The sequence below is a fragment of the Bufo bufo genome, chromosome 7, assembly GCF_905171765.1.
Source record: "Bufo bufo chromosome 7, aBufBuf1.1, whole genome shotgun sequence".
NCBI classification, from domain to species: Eukaryota; Metazoa; Chordata; class Amphibia; order Anura; family Bufonidae; genus Bufo; species Bufo bufo.
In genome coordinates, this window is record NC_053395.1 from 109,126,383 (window position 1) to 109,143,822 (window position 17,440).

The 17,440-nt window shown below is 43.0% G+C and overlaps 1 protein-coding gene across 3 annotated transcripts in view; it reads right to left on the minus strand.

Moving 5' to 3' along the window:
* SLC40A1 (solute carrier family 40 member 1) overlaps positions 1–17,440 on the minus strand; it is a 267,848-nt gene that overhangs the window by 178,490 nt on the left and 71,918 nt on the right. For all 3 annotated transcript variants that reach the window (XM_040439740.1, XM_040439738.1, XM_040439739.1), the window contains exon 3: positions 12,004–12,163. In XM_040439740.1, the coding sequence (XP_040295674.1) occupies positions 12,004–12,163 (160 nt within the window). The remainder of the gene's footprint in view (positions 1–12,003; positions 12,164–17,440) is intronic.

Genomic DNA, 17,440 nt, shown 5'->3' on the forward strand with positions numbered 1-17,440 from the left:
AGCGCAGTGGATTTTCACACTGAATACAGTGAAACCAAAGGGCCTTAATGATGCTATTTCATTCGTATGTATGTTTTATTGAATGAATAGCGTTGCCCTTCACTATGCAGTGTATTTTATATATCCTCTGCCTTCCTGTCCAATTGATATGGTTGTTCCCTCTGTTTGTTTCTCCTACCTGTGATCTCCCTCTACCTGCCAGACATAGAGACCACCCATGAGACAGGATCCAATTGGATCCATTATGTTTCTAGCAGGAGTGTCAGTGACTGACATTTCTGTTCAATATTGGCCACTATCTATGGCAGGTAATATTTCACCTGTTCCGATTCATAGACATAAGGTTTATCCGAATTTGGAGATATCTTATGGGCCTCATGTCCCCGTTTCGATTATAACCCTAGCATTCGTCACGAATATACTTACTCCCCACTGCCATAGCGAAGAATGACGACAGGAGGAGGAGTTGCCGACGAGAGCGGCTGTGCGTGGATTTGCTGCCTGTCAGAAGTTAGTGATGACGGCAGTAGGATGCGTGGCCGGTGGTAGCGATCGAACGCCTATTGGATGCCTGTCAGAGGCTTGGCAGTGAGAGGGGAGGAGACATCTCCATTTAATCAGCACATACTTCGCGCGCGCTACGGCCACTACAGTGACGGGAGGCTCGTTGTTTGCTGCACGCACGCCATCAGAGGCGTGCAGCGTTATAGTCAGTAATTAGATCGAAGTGTGTTTGGCGTGATTATTGCGTACCCACCATCAGGGTTGCAGTACATAGTGTTGGCCATACACTTGGATCAATGCTCCTGATGAATTACCGACAGTAGTCGGAAGGGAAACGCGTCGAGCATTAGACTGCAGTATAGATTTGATACATGCAGGCTGACTCTCTTCCCCTTACTGAGCCCCAATAGGGAATACTCCTTCTATATTTCTGTCCTATACAGCACTGTCTTTGGGGTCTACAGCCCTGAGGGATTAGTGCAGATACACTTTTAAGACTGCAATAGGAGCTTTCCTTTGTTTTTCATACTCCTATACACATAAGGAGTTCTTGTGGTAGGGTGCACTTAGGAACCAGCATATTATTGGTCTGTATAGTTCCAGTTCACCCTATCAGCCTATAAGTGTGGAGACAATTTTTTAATATAATGAAATAAAGTGTTTTTTAACGTACTTTAGTTAGGAAGTAAACAGTATTCAATTAGTACTTCCATCTACTATCATACTACAGTTAGGCTGGGTTCACACGAGCGTGTCCGGATTAGTTCCGGATGCGTCCCGGTGTGTTGCGGCAAACCCGCGCGAGTAGGAATGCAATTGCAGTCAGTTTTGACTGCGATTGCGTTCCGATGTTCAGTTTTTATCGCGCGTGTGCAATGTGTTTTGCACGCGCGTGATAAAAAACCGACTGTGGTACCCAGACCCGAACTTCTTCACAGAAGTTCAGGTTTGGGTTCGGTGTTGTGTAGATGTTATTATTTTCCCTTATAACATGGTTATAAGGGAAAATAATAGCATTCCGAATACAGAATGCATAGTAGGTGATCAATTGAGGGTTAAATAATAAAAAAAATTAACTCACCTTCTCCTCTTGTTCGCGTAGTTCTCCCGGTCTTCAGTTCTTTAAAAAGATGAACTATGGGCTAAAGGACCTTTGGTGACGTCAGATCACATGCTCCAATCACAGGGTCCATCACCGCGGTGATGGACCATGTGATTGGAGCATGTGATCTTACGTCATCAAAGGTCCTTTAGCCCATAGTTCATCTTTTGAGAAGTAAAGAAGAGACCGGGACTTACGCGAACAAACGGAGAAGGTGAGTTAATTTTTTTATTTTTTTTAACCCTCAACTGATCACCTACTATGCATTCTGTAATCAGAATGCTATTATTTTCCCTTATAACCATGTTAAAAGGGAAAATAATACAGTGTATAGACAGTCACCTAGCAACCGTGCGTGAAAATCGCACCGCATCCGCACTTGCTTGCGGATGCATGCGATTTTCACGCAACCCCATTCACTTCTATGGGGCCTGCGTTGCGTCAAAAACGCAGAATATAGAGCATGCTGCGATTTTCACGCAACGCATAAGTGATGCGTGAAAATCATCGCTCATCTGAACAGCCCCATTGAAATGAATGGGTCCAGATTCAGTGCGGGTGCAATGCGTTCACCTACCGCATTGCACCCGCGCGGAAATCTCGCCCGTGTGAACGCAGCCTTAATCAGTCCTTGTCCCATTCACCCTAATAGAGATTCTATTAAGGTGAATGGGATTTTGACTGCTTCGTGCACAGTTTAATGGCTCATGCACACGGCCGTTTCCCCGCACACGGCAGGTCCGCATTACACGGGGCACCGGCTGTGTGCACCCCGCATCACGGATGTAGACCCATTCTCTTGGTTGGTCTGCAAATCCGGAGATGTGGTGCAGAAGCACAGATTGGAACCCCACGGAAGCACTAGGGAGTGCTTCCGTGGGGTTTCTGGCCATGTATCCGCACCGCAAAATAGCAGTGCATCCACTAATTTTTTGTGATGCGGACCGTCGGATGCGAATTGCAGACCCCATTCAAGTGAATGGGTCCGCGATCCACATGCGGCTGCCCCACGGTCAGTGCCCGTGCACCTCAATTTGCGGTCCGCAGCATGGGCCCGGCCAGCACACGGTCGTGTGCATGAGCCTTTACAGGGAGCTTACTATGGCAGCTTGGGAAGCTTCAGAAGCATCCAAGCTGCCATGGTAATTGATCGGAGACCCCAAAATTCCACTGAAGGGGCTCTGATAGGAAGGCAGAGCGAGACGCATCCTTCTACCTTATCTCCCAGATGACACAATCTGTGCTGATCACTGCATCTGAAGGGTTAAATGATGGAGTTCAGCACGATCACAGTTCCGTCATTATGGCTGGATGCCTGCTGTGTTATACAGCCGGCACCCGCCTCGTATGAAGTGGGATCACTGCAGGGGTTAAAATATTAAAACAATACAATACTCACTGTGCTCATGTACAGATGCTTCAAAGTCCCCAACCAGTGTCTGCTTTCTGGACCATCTAGAGATGCACTAATGGCCACTTAGCACAACCTGAGGCATATTGCTTTTGCAGCCACTGATTGGCTACACAGGCATTTCTTGTAGTTTGACAGGGAGCATGAAGCAGAGGTTGGTGGGAGAATGTGAATTGCTGGAATGTGAGCAGCAGGGAATCAGGTGTATATTATTATTATTCACACATAAAGTGCTACCATATTCTGCAGCGCTTTACATACATTAGCATCAAGCTGTACCCAATGGGGCTCACAATCGAAGTTCCCTATCAGTATGTCCTTTGGAGTATGAGAGGAAACCGGAGAAACCCACGCAAACACAGGGAGAACATACAAACTCCATGCAGATGTTGTCCTTGGTCGGAATGGAACCCAGGACCCCAGCGCTGCAAGGCAACAGTGATCACCACTGAGCCATCGTGCTGCATATAGTGGCTTTTTAAACCATGGGGCAACTTTAAAAAAAATGTATGGCCAGACAATCCCTTTAACTTATTTTATGTCTTTTCTATTTAAATAAGGACAAACCTTGCCAATACAAAAAGTTATCTGCAAGAGAAGTCTTGCATACTATTACCAAAACTTTTTCCTCCCTTCAATAACAACATATTTTTTAATACTTTTTGAACAACTACCGTATTTTTCGCCCTATAAGACGAACTTTCCCCCCCCCCAAAAGTGGGGGGTAAATAGCAGTGCGTCTTATGGGGGGCGAATGCTGCGACCGTCCGGTGAATATGCTGAGAGGGAGGAGGGGCTGGGGCCCGGCATCTGTTTCTGTAATGGCAGCGGGGCATGGTGCAGTCACTGTATTCTACTACACCGGGCCCCGCTCTCTGTAGTATACGGTAATCATATCTAACTTGTTGGTATTGTTAAAGTATTCCAATCATCTTAAATCTAGCGCTGTACTACTTACAACTAACTTCTTGGCAGTCACTAGTCACTACGCTCACTGCGCCTGCGCCGCCCACTTTATGAATGAAGCAGGCAGCGCAGTGAGTGTAGTGAGCTACACTACGAACGCCGGCCCGCCCGGCCTCCTGACTGCCAAGAAGTTAGTTGTAAGTAGTACAGCTCTAGATTTAAGATGATTGGAATACTTTAACAATACCCACAAGTTAGATAGGATTACCGTATACTACAGAGAGCGGGGCCCGGTGTGGTAGAATACAGTGACTGCACCGTGCCCTGCTGCCATTACAGAAACAGATGCCGGCCCCCATTCACTACACAGGGACACTGTTATGGGGGATCTATGGATGACACATAGGATGCCCCCACAATGATCCCCCATACCAGTGCCATCCACAGATGCCCCCATACCAGTGCCATCCACAGATGCCCCCATACCAGTGCCATCCACAGATGCCCCCAAACCAGTGCCATCCACAGATGCCCCCAAACCAGTGCCATCCACAGATCCCCCATAACAGTGTCATCCACAGACCACCATTACGGTAGTTTAACCCCTTAAGGACTCAGCCCTATTTCACCTTAAAGAGGACCGTTCACCTGGAAAAACATTGTGAACTAAGTATGCTGACATGGAGAGCGGCGCCCGGGGATCTCACTGCACTTACTATTATCCCTGGGCGCCGCTCCGTTCTCCCGCTATGCCCTCCGGTATCTTCGCTCAGTAAGTTATAGTAGGCGGTGTCTGCCCTTGTTCTGTGGGAGTCTCCTTCTCCTAGGCTATAGCGCTGGCCAATCGCACCGCACAGCTCACAGCCTGGGAGAAAAAAACCTCCCAGGCTGTGAGCTGTGCGCTGCGATTGGCCAGCGCTGAAGCCTAGGAGAAGGAGACGCCCACAGAACAAGGGCAGACACCGTCTACTATAACTTACTGAGCGAAGATACCGGAGGGCATAACGGGAGAACGGAGCGGCGCCCAGGGATAATAGTAAGTGCAGTGAGATCCCTGGGTGCCGCTCTCCATGTCAGCATACTTAGTTCACAATGTTTTTCCAGGTGAAAGGTCCTCTTTAAGGACTTGGCCATTTTTTGCAAATCTGACCAGTGTCACTTTAAGTGCTGATAACTTTAAAACGCTTTGACTTATCCAGGCCATTCTCAGATTGTTTTTTCGTCACATATTGTACTTCATGACACTGGTAAAATGAAGTAAAAAAAATTCATTTTTATTTATAAAAAAATACCAAAATTTATAATCTATAATACATAGTAATACCTCCAAAAATAGTTATTACTTTACATTCCCCATATGTCTACTTCATGTTTGGATCATTTTGGGAATGATATTTTATTTTTTGGGGATGTTACAAGGCTTAGAGGTTTAGAAGCAAATCTTGACATTTTCAGAAATTTTCAAAAACCTAATTTTTAGGGACCAGTTCAGGTCAGAAGTCACTTTGCGAGGCTTACATAATAGAAACCACCCAAAAATGACCCCATTCTATAAACTACACCCCTCAAGGTATTCAAAACTGATTTTACAAACTTTGTTAACCCTTTAGGTGTTCCACAAGAATTAATGGAAAATAGAGCTACAATTTCAAAATTTCACTTTCTTGGCAAATTTCCATTTTAATAATTTTTTTCCAGTTACAAAGCAAGGGTTAACCGCCAAACCAAACTCAATATTTATGGCCCTGATTCTGTAGTTTACAGAAACACCCCATATGTGGTCGTAAAGCGCTGTACGGGCACACGGCAGGGCCAGAAGGAAAGGAATGCCATACGGTTTTTGGAAGGCAGGTTTTGCTGGACTGTTTTTTTTTACACCATGTCCCATTTGAAGCCCCCTGATGCACCCCTAGAGTAGAAACTCCATAAAAGTGACCCCATCTAAGAAACTACACCCCTCAAGGTATTCAAAACTGATTTAACGTTGTTAACCCTTTAGGTGTTCCACAAGAATTAATGGAAAATAGAGATACAATTTCTAAATTTCACTTTTTTGGCAGATTTTCCATTTTAATAATTTTTTTACGGTTACAAAGCAAGGGTTAACAGCCAAACCAAACTCAATATAGATGGACCATGTGATGAGCGCAGTGACGTCACCAAAGGTCCTTTTCCTCCCAGGTCCTCAAAGAAGAAGAAAGAAGATGAGCCGGGCAGCACAAACCAGTGGATGAGGTGAGTTTATTTTATTTTTTTAACCCCTCCATCCCTAATTTACTTAGCATTCTGTATTAAGAATGCTATTATTTTTCCTTATGTTATGTTATAAGGGAAAATATTAAAATCTACAGAATACCTAACCTAAACCCGAACTTCAGTAAAGAAGTCCGGGTTTGGGTCTGGGTACCACATTCAGTTTTTTCTCACGCGCGTGCAAAATGCATTGTGCGGAAAAAACTGAAGAACACAATGCAATCGCATACAAAACTCACCCCACTCGCAGGCGAAATTGGACGATTTTCCCGCGACGCACCCGCATCCTATCCAGCCCTCACACGCGACGCCCGTGTGAAAGAGGCCTTAGTATGACACTGTTTAGTTTATATTGGTAATACCGTCATTACAATGAGAATAGCTGGAACATTTTATGATTATATAATTACTAGCGGAAGGACCTGGCTTCGCTCGGGTATATTTAATCTATTTATTTAATGTTTGTGTGTGTCGTTAAAAGATATCAACACTATCCACTATAACAGTGACCTCCACAGCCCCCCACCCCTTAACACTGACCCCCCCACAGTGCCCCGTCCCTTAAAATTGGACCTCCACAGCAGCTCACCCCCTTAACTTTGACCTTTACAGCAGCCTTCCCCTTTAACAGCAAGTTTCACAGCACACCACCCCCTTGACAGTGACCTCCACAGGGGCCCGCCTCCTTAACAGTGGCCTTTACAGCAATCTTCCTCTTAACACTGACCTCCATAGCGGACAATCCCCTTAACTGTGACCTCCACAGCAGTCTGCCCCTAGGGTGGCCAGAGGTCCAGTTTTAGGCCGGACAGTCCGGCTTCCAGACTCCGTCCTCCGTCTGGCGCAGGGCCTGGACGGACACAAGGATGTCCTTTTGAACAGCTCAGTGATGTCCGAGTGTGAGCTGCAGGGAGAAAGTCACCCTCCCTCCAACCCCTGCAGCTGACAGAAGTTGATTTTTACCTTCATTTTTTCAATCCCCTTCGGCTGAGGAGTGAGAGGGAGTGTGGCCTAACTGGATCAGGGGCGTGGCTTAGTGGGACCTCGGGGTGGAGTTTTAAGTTTGTCTCTTGAGGGTGGACACATTGTGGCAGGGGGCGTGTCTGGGCTCCTTCCTCCAAGAGTGACGCCCTTCTGGGCACCTTACTGGCTCATTTGCATACCAAATAAACTGGATTTTTAGAGGATAAAAATATCTATTGCTGGAACAAAGGCACATCTGCAAATAGGGTACTAAATGCTATTAGGCCATGGCTTTACTTCAATAGCAATTATCCTGGTGACAGATTTCCTTTAAAGCTCACCTACAGCAGTGAAGAAAAATGGCTGGGTTGTTATGGAAACCTGGAGTAAAACTGTATGTGGAGGCTAACGGCTTGCGAGCTTCTATTGGCTGATCAGGGTCATATGACCAAGCTTCTATTGGCTAATGTATTGTTTGGGAATATCTCAGGAACGGTACACCCTAGAGAGCTGGGACCCAGTCTAAAACCTTCCCGGACACCTGATGTGCCTGTGTGCAAAATTTAGTGATTGTAAATGCGACTGTGCGGATTCCTTTAGCAGACATACATACATACACTCAGCTTTATATAATAGATTAAGCAGCATATGACCATGTTTTTATATTTTAATGCTTTAAAAAATTTGAAAGAAAATTATAAAAAAAATTATAGACAAAAGCTAGCGGCTGTAGGCCATCTCCAAAAAGCCTGATGTTCCTGTTATTACAGTTGCACATATTATTCAGAAGTTTAAAGAGGACTTGTCACCACTACTGACATGCCTGTTTGAATAGCTACATGCATTCCCCATGTAAGAACACTTCTGGAGCACTGATTCTTATGACTATGTTGTGTCATTCCTTTATTATTTCTACTAGAAGTTATGAATGAATTGCTAGCAGTCTGCAATAAGGGTACATATGTGTGTTAACCAGTTGGGGTGTGCACCTGCAAAATCTGCCAATAGCAGCACTGATAGAGTGAGACTGTACAAGAACACCCCCAACTGGTTACCACCCTTCTGTACCCTTACTGCAGACCGCTAGCAATTCTTTCAGAATTTCTAGTTGAAATAATAAAATAATGGCACAACAGAGCTTTAAGAGTAGATGCTCCAGAATTTTTATTACATGAGGAATGCATGTAGCTATTAAAAAACAGGCATGTCAGGAGTGGTGACAGGTCCTCTTTAAGGTCTACAGGACTGTAGTCAACTTCCTTGGATATGGACGCAAGAGGAAAATTGATCACAAATTGCAGAGATAGATAATACGAATGTTAACCAGAGCCCATAACAACTTTTAAAGAGCTTAGAGGTTTGGTTATGTTTTGGGGCTGCTTTGCTGGCACAGGTTATCTTGAATCTGTGCAGGCTACAATGAAATCTCAAGACTATCAAGGCATTCTGGTGTGAAATGTGCTGCCCAGTGACAGAAAGCTTGGCCTCAGTCACAGTTGGAGGACTCAAAACACACAGCTAAAAACATCCAAAAATGGCTAAGAGTAAGGTATTGGACTATTCTGAAGTGGCCTTCTATGAGCCCTGATTTAAATCCTACTGAACAAATGTAGAAGGATTAGAAACATGCAGTCTGGACAAGGCACCCTTCAAACCTGAGACAGCTGGAGTAGTTTGCTCACGAAGAGTGGGCCAAAAATACCAGTGGACGGGTGCAGAAGTCTCATTGAGAGTTACAGAAATCGCTGGATTACAGTGATTGTCTCAAACTGTTGTGCAACAAAATATTAAGTTAAGGGTACCATCATTTTTGTCCAGGCCAGTTTCATTTGTTTGTTTTAGAAATTGCTCATTTGAACCACAATTTAAAAGCAATGTTTTTTCATCAGCTGATTTTCAGGATTTTTTATTTATTACGACTTTTGTCAGTTTCAAGTAATCGAAGGTGACCATTGTGGGTTTTTCTTTCTTTAATGGAAATGTACCAATAATTTTGTCCATGTGTGTATAACCCTTTCTTAATAGCCATCTTGAGTCTGCTATTGGTATACAATACAGATTTCAATCAAATTTACACACACACACACACACACACAAACACACACACCAATTTAAATTGGTCTGATTTTGCGCTTAGGCTACTTTCACACTTGCGGCAGCAGGGTCCAGAAGGCTGTTACGGCGGAAGAACAGCCTGCTGGATCCGTGCTACCGCAAGTCCACCGTGCCGCCAGAGGTTCGCTCCGGCCCCATTCACTAATAATGGGGGTGGGCCGGAGGTTCAGCCGCAGCACAGCAAACTAGCCGGAATAGCCTGCCGGCAAAGGCTACCGCAATTGTGAAAGTAGCCCTACACTCATAAATTGGGCTCTGGTGTTTATCTGTAAAAAACAAACAAAAAAAAAAACACAGAACAAAGTTGTTTTTGGCCACCTGTTTGTGTGACTTTTTTCCGATGCTTTTTGCACACAGGGTGGCTTATCACTGGATTTTTTACCTTATACAGAAGGTGTTGGCAAAACAGCTAAAAAAAACAACGAAATCTCCAACATGCTAATTTTTTTTAACCTCCTCCCGTCCGCCCATAGGATATAAACGTCCTATGGGTGGACCCTTTATTTCTGAAAGCACGTTTTAAAATGTCCTTTCAGAAATCGCAGCTGCACGCTAATCGTGCAGCTGCTGATCGGGTTGCCCGCTGTCAGTGACAGCAGGGCAACCCTAAGACAAGGCAGGGACAGTTCCCAGGTGTCCCTGCCTTCTGGATCGCTGCATACACAGCGCTCACCGAGCGCTGTGTATGCAGAGCAGGAAGCGCTGTGCGCTTCCTGTTCCGGCCCGGCGGTCATGTGACCGCCGTGACCGGAGAGTGCAGGGGCTGTGTGAGGTCATCCACAGACCTCGATCAGCCCTGCACTGAGGCTGTACAGCACAGTATTATGCTGTACAGCCTCTCTGGGGGGGTGCATTTCTTCTGTAACTGGGGCTACTATGTCAGCCCCAGTTACAGGAAAAAATCAACAGTGAAAAAAAAAAAGAAAAAGTGAAGCAAATGTCCCCCAGAGGTCTTGTATGACCTTATGGGGGACGAAAAGTGTAAAATAAAATAAAAAAAAATAAAGGGTTGAAAAAATTTAATAAAAAAAAGTTTCACATGTAAAAAAAAAAAATTCCCCAAGTAAGGAATAAAAAAAATAATTTAAAAAATAGAAAAAATAAAATAGACATATTTGGTATTGCCGCGTCCGTAAAAACCAGCTCTATAAAAATATCACATGACCTAACCCCTCGGGTGAACACCGTAAAAAAAAAAAACTGTCAAAACAAGCAATTTTTGTCAACTTACATCACAAAAGGTGCAACACCAAGTGATCAAAAACGCGTATGTCCCACAAAATGTTACCAATAAAACCGTCACCTTATCCCGCAAAAAATGTGCCCCTACATAAGAAAATCTCTCAAAAAATAAAAAAACTATAGCTCTTAGAACATGGAGACACTAAAACATCATTTTTTTGGTTTCAAAAATGCTATTATTGTGTAAAACTTTAATAAATGAGAAAAAGTATACATATTAGGTATCGCCACGTCCGTAACAATCTGCTCTATAAAAATGTCACTTGACTGAACCCCTCAGGTGAACGCTGTAAAAATAAATAAATAGAAACTGTGCTAAAACAACCAATTTTTTGGTCACCTTGCCCCATAAAGTGTTATAATGAATGATCAAAAAATCATATGTACCCAAAAATAGTACTAATAAAACTGGCACCTTATCCCCTAGTTTCCAAAATGGGGTCACTTCTTGGGAGTTTCTACTGTAATGGTGCATCAGGGGGCTTCAAATGGGACATGGCATCTAAAAACCATGTGGAGTTCCTTTTCTTCTGCGCCCTGCCGTGTGCCCATACAGCAGTTTATGACCACATGTGGGGTGTTTCTGTAAACCGCAGAATCTGGGTAATAAATATTGAGTTTTGTTTGGCTGTTAACCATCGATGTGTTAAAGAAAAAATTGGATTAAAATGGAAAATCTGCCAAAAAAGTGAAATTTAAAAATTTGATCTCCATTTTCCTTTAATTCTTGTGGAACGCCTAAAGGGTTAACAAAGTTTGTAAAATCGGTTTTGAATACCTTGAGGGGTGTAGTTTCTACAATGGGGTCATTTATGGGGGTATCCACTATGTAGGCCCCACAAAGTGACTTCAGACCTGAACTGGTCCTTAAAAAGTGGGTTTTGGCAATTTTCTTAAAAATTTGAAGAATTGCTTCTAAACTTCTAAGCCTTCTAACGTCCTAAAAAAATAAAATGACATTTCCAAAATGATGCCAACATAAAGTAGACATATGGGGAATGTTAAGTAACAAATATTTTATGAGGTATCACTTTCTGTTTTAAAAGCAGAGAAATTGAAATTTAGAAAATTGGGTAAATTTAGAAATTTTGGGGTAAATTTGGGATTTTTTCATAAATAAAGGTGAAATATTTTGACTCAAATTTATGACTATCATGAAGTACAATGTGTCACGAGAAAACAATCTCTGAATGGCTTGGATAAATAAAGGCGTTATAAAGTTATTACCACATAAAGTGAGATATGTCAGTTTTGCAAAATTAGGCCTGGTCAGGAAGGGGGCAAATGGCCCAGATGGCAAGTGGTTAAAGAAGCAAGAAAGACTAAAAACGCCAGTTAATGAACAAACACACCACTAGCAAAAAAGAGCTGGTGTGTCCTGTGTTTTATATTTCGCATAGACCTTTAGTTAACATCTGAAACTGGAATTTTTACCTTAAAAAAAACATGCGAGAAAACACTAGTGCAAAAAAACACTCTTGTTTATACTTTGATGAAAATATATTACCTTTCAGCCGTGGGTTTTTATCAACCCAGTCTCCAATGATAGCTCCAAGAAGAAGGACAGAGCCTGCAACCACAAGTCCATAAACAGCCGTGAGAAGCAAACTGTTTCCATACAGTTCCACTAAGAACAGTGAGACAGCAAAGTGCCACATGCGATCTCCCTGTAATGAGCAGAATAAAATAATGAAAACCTCTAACAAAATATATAGTTTACATTATAATTATTTTTTTTACATAAGGGATACCATAACAAATATTTTTGAAACTTAGTTTAGGTTTTCAGTTACAAATTCTGTAAATGAATATGCTTTCACTTTGGAAAAAACAACAATTAGCAGTACAAGAACATATAAGGCCTCATGCATGTGATCACAGATCTGCAAAATACGGACACCCTCCATGTCCACTCCACATTTACTAAAAATGACTATTCTTGTCTGCAATACAGACAATAAGGATATGTTCTATAATTTGCAGAACTGACACACAGATGTAGACAGCACACAAGTGACATATATATGTGTGCTCTCCGTAATTTTTGCAGACTCCTAGAAATAAAAGGGTCTGTGTGCAATGTGCAAAAGATGAGGATCTGATGCTGATCCCAAAGACAGTGGTGTGCATGAGACCTAAAGATAGCCATTTAAGTTGGCATGCACATAAGGCCTCATTCATACGACCATGTCAGTTTTGTAGACCTCAAAACACGTACACTGGCCATGTGCACCCTGCATCACAGTGCGGATCCACTGACTTCTATCTTTGGCTGCGGATTGCGGACTCGTTGTACATCTTATCCTCTTCAGCGTTGCCGCAAGGCCCAGGAAGCACCCAAAAGTCAACTGGTCTGCAGCGCAATGAGGGGTGACATGGCCAGTGTCCGTGCTTTGCAATCCACAAAACACAGTCGTGTGAATGTGGTCTGAGTTTCACAATTAAAACAAAACACTTCAAAAATGTGGTGCTCTACAATGGTAAATGCAATTGAGACTATATGGTTCTGCCTCGAGACCACTTTTGCTTTGTCACTGAGTTTCACAATTGCATAACATTTTTATCAACAATATCATAGGAAAACTGCATCAACCAATGTGAATTATTTTTCCAGTGAACAATAAGGTTGAACACCAGTTGAACACTGGTGGTTGAACACCAGTTGAACAAAAAATCATCTAGTGAACATTCTTTTTGCAGACAATGGCCATACACTTTAATTCATATTGGCTGTTAAAGTTGTTCAAACTGCACATACAAGTTCAATGAAATCTGGCGACCTATAAAAGATCTTTCTTGGAACGTTCTTTCAAGGAAAGATCTTTCATTTAAAAATGATCTTTCCTTGAACGAAGGATCTTTTGTTCGACTATCAGACAAAAATATTAAATGCGGATTACTTCTTTTCAAACGATAATGGTCTATCTTCTGTCAGCTAAAATGATCGTTTGTTAAATTTCAACTGACGAACATAAATTTTGGTTGAAATTGTCCACTTCAACATTTGACTATATGTGTATGGCCACCTTAAGCCTGCAAATCTGAAAACTTTTTCTGGAAATTCAATATTGATGACCTATATTCAGAATAGGTTATCAATTTCTATTTGGGGTGCTGACTCCTTGCACCCCTGCTGATATGCTGTTTCAAGGGGCCTCAGCACTCAGTCAAGAGTGGCAGCTATGAATAGGCCATCAGTACTGAATTCCTGGAAAACTCCTTTTAAAGTGTATCTGTCATTTTTTATTTATTTGCTAGTTTATTAGAGCAAGACATGTATACCCAAGTTAGTCTGTCAAGGATTGCCAAAAGATCTGTAATTACCTTATTATACCAGCTTTCATTATTGTCCCCTGTCCCTTTCCACTGGTCCCTTAGACTGTTGCTATGGCTTAATCAGGCAGGGATCAGCCGGCACTCCGTTCAAAGAGCGTGGTGCACGTGTCCGAGATAGCAATCTCAACGTATATTGTAGAAAAAGACCGGCACTCACTAGGTCTTCTGCAATTCGATGCTTTTATTGGTCACATATTATGATATAGAATTCTGTGACGCGTTTTGGCTCACGACATGAGCCTCTCTCAAACAAGTAATGGCATCAAGTAATGGCATCAATGAGAAAGGCTCATGTCGTGAGCCGAAACGCGTCACAGAATTCTATATCATAATATGTGACCAATAAAAGCATCGAATTGCAGAAGACATAGTGAGTGCCGGTCTTTTTCTACAATGTTGCTATGGCTTGTCTGTCTTCTCTTAAAGAGGATCTTTCATGGGCCCAAACATTGTAGGATATGTAGCGCGGCACCCAGGGATCTAACTGCACCTACTATTATTCCTGAGTGCTGCTCCATTCGCCCGCTGTGGCCCCTGGTATATTCTCCCACTCTGTATGCCAATTGCTAGCATCAGAGCAAAGGGGAGGAGACTGCCCTTTTTCTCAGTGGTGGTCTCCTTCTCCCTGGCTGAAGGTGAGAAGGTGAGTTTTTTTTTCTCCCTGGCTGTGACGCTCTGCGCTTTGATTGGACAGTGCTACAGGGAGAAGGAACGCCCACTGAGAAAAAGGGCAGTCTCCTCCCCATTCCTCTGATGCTAGCAACTAGCATACAGAGCGGGAGAATATACCGGGGGGGGAGACAGCGGGCAACGGAGCAGCGCCCAGGAATAATAGTAAGTGCAGTGAGATCCCTGGGCGCCACGCTACATATCCCGATAGTTAGTTTACAATGTTTGGACCCATGAAAGGTTCTCTTTAAAGGAAGTCTGTCACCTAATCTGAGCCTTTTAGACCGCTCAGATCAGGTTATAGACTCCTTTGCCCACATTACAATGGTACCTTTATTTGTGCTGTCCCTCGCCGAAATCGTCCAAAAAAGACTTTTAAAAACTTATGCTAATGAGGTTCGGCAAGTGCCCAGGGGCGGAGTTACTGCAGCAAGTGCCCAGGCCCCTCGGCGATGTGCCCAGAAAACCACACCTATTTCACCCCTCTGGCCCGCCCTCCTTTCCTATTATTACCTCCTCCTCCTGCGCCGCTCCACACTTGTCCTGCACCTGCGCACTGCTGTACCCATTATGGGCAGATGAACAGGGAGTTGGACTGTGCATGTGCCGGTCCGTAGCTCGAAATCCAGCGGGCGGAAGTAACCAGCTGCTGCAGAGGACTGCAGTGAAGCCAAAGAAGGGGCGGGTCGGCGCAGCAGCGTCTTTCCTCTAGCAGGCGCAAAATTTGTGAGGAGGAGGTAATAATAGGAAAGGAGGGCGGGCCAGAGGGTTGAAATAGGTGTGGTTTTCTCGGCACATTGCCGAGGGGCCTGGGCACTTGCTGCAGTAACGCCGCGCCTGGGCACTTGCCGAACCTCATTAGCTCTCAGCTCAAGATCTCAGCGAGGGACAGCACAAATAAAGGTAGCATTGTAATGAGGGCACAGGATTCTATAACCTGATCTGGGCGGTCTAAAAGGCTCAGATTAGGTGACAGACTCCCTTTAAGTATAAACAGAAGACAGAGGAATATTGCATGCCTGCATTAGGCTTCAGAGGTGTGTCTCACAGTAATCCAATCTGATTTGCTGTAGCCAGCAGCTTCCTGCCAGCCAGAGTGTACGGAAGGCAGTTTTAGCCTCAGAGAACTGGCAGAGGATCCTCATATTGTAGGGGTTAAAACAGCCATAACTAAGGGAAAAACTCAAGGAAAACATTGATATCTGAAGAAACTAAAGTCTGCTTTATGCATAATGCTGCAGCAGCAGTAATACAGATGTAGCAGGGTTAGCACTCCAGCTCTTAACTCAAATTTCTTAACTCGCTGCGTTATCTTGAGACAAAAGTCATTGAAAAGCAATTGAAGGTGTTTGCTTAGATTAGATAACACAACACAGAAATCTCAGAAAACGGGAGTGTTAACTCTACTCCATCCGCATATGCTAAAATAGATTTTTTTAGAAAAACATGACAGTTACACTATAACATACACACTCATTGCAAAAAAAAAAGTTTTTACTTTATAAGATGCACTTTTTTCCCAAAAATAAATAAATAAAGTAAGTGTGTCTAATAAATACTAATGAGCGCTTTCATTATGGAAGCTCTCATTAGTATGCAAGAGGTGTGGGTGGTAAATATAGTGCTGCTAGAGCTGGCTGTACTCGCTGCTCTCTAGTCTTCTTCCAGACCCCAGGCTTACTGTGTCCTGACCACACAGTGTCAGGATATATTGCATGTAGGTGCTCTGACCTGATGCTGTGCAATGTCTGGTCACACCACAGCAGTGGACTGGAAGAAGACCAGAGAACAGTGAATGCAGAAAGAGCCCGCTGGGTATGCAGACTAGGGACGCCATACAAAACCAGAGAGGTAAGTTAATTTATTTTATGTCTGATCTGAGGTCTGATAATGATTGGGTTCCGATTTAAGGTCTGATAAACATTAGGGGTCTGATTGGGAGTTTGATCTTAGGTCTGAAAGTTGTGAGGGTCTGATAAAAACTGGGGGTCTGATATGGGGATCAGATGAACATTGGGGGTCTGAACTGAAAGAGGCTCTGTCAACCAGGATCAACCCTATAACCAGACATACTGCCTGGTAGGGCTCATCATACTGATTAAAACAATATTTTTCTTTTGTCTTTATAATAAACAGCTGCAGAGATATCTGCTTTTTTATGTATATGCAAATGAGGTTTTCGAGCACCATGGGGGGGCTGAATTGTTAAAGCCCTCCTTTGTAACACCCCCTGTGCTCTGCATAAACTCCCCCTCCCCTTGATCGACAGGGCTAGATATCAGGCTGAGGGTAGAGCTGTGTCCTAGAGCTGTGTGCTAGCAATATAGCACTATGTACTATAGCTTCACCCCACTGAGATCTGCTTGGAAAGCTAAAACACATATTACTGCTTTATCTACAGACAGATTATATATGATTATAAAGACACCAGTAATATGTGTTAGTTTATAAGCTTAGAATAAACTCATAACTATGTGGTAATGCTATAGCTTAGTGGTATAGTGGTTCACCATGCATATAGAAATCCTGGGTTCAAGTCTCAGGAGAGATTTTTTTTTTCTCTTTTATTTAACCTATAATAAAAGGCTATACTATAATATATAATATATAACCATATACTAGCAATAATAAGGCTTTACTATATTGAGAATATTGGGATTATTTTTTATAAAACCTTTCACTGGTTTATTCACAGGCGCAAAATATGATTATAAAGAAACCATTATAATTTCTTAGCTTTCTAAATAAAAAACATTATTCTCAATATAATAAGGGCATAGAACTTTCTTATGGGATAAATGCAAAAGAAAGAAAAAAAATTAAAGTCTCTCCTAAGATTCAAATCTGGGATCTCTACATTCAAAACCATTCACTTAACCACCAAATAACATCACCACATAGATATGTATGTTTTTCCCATGATTATAAGATAACATACA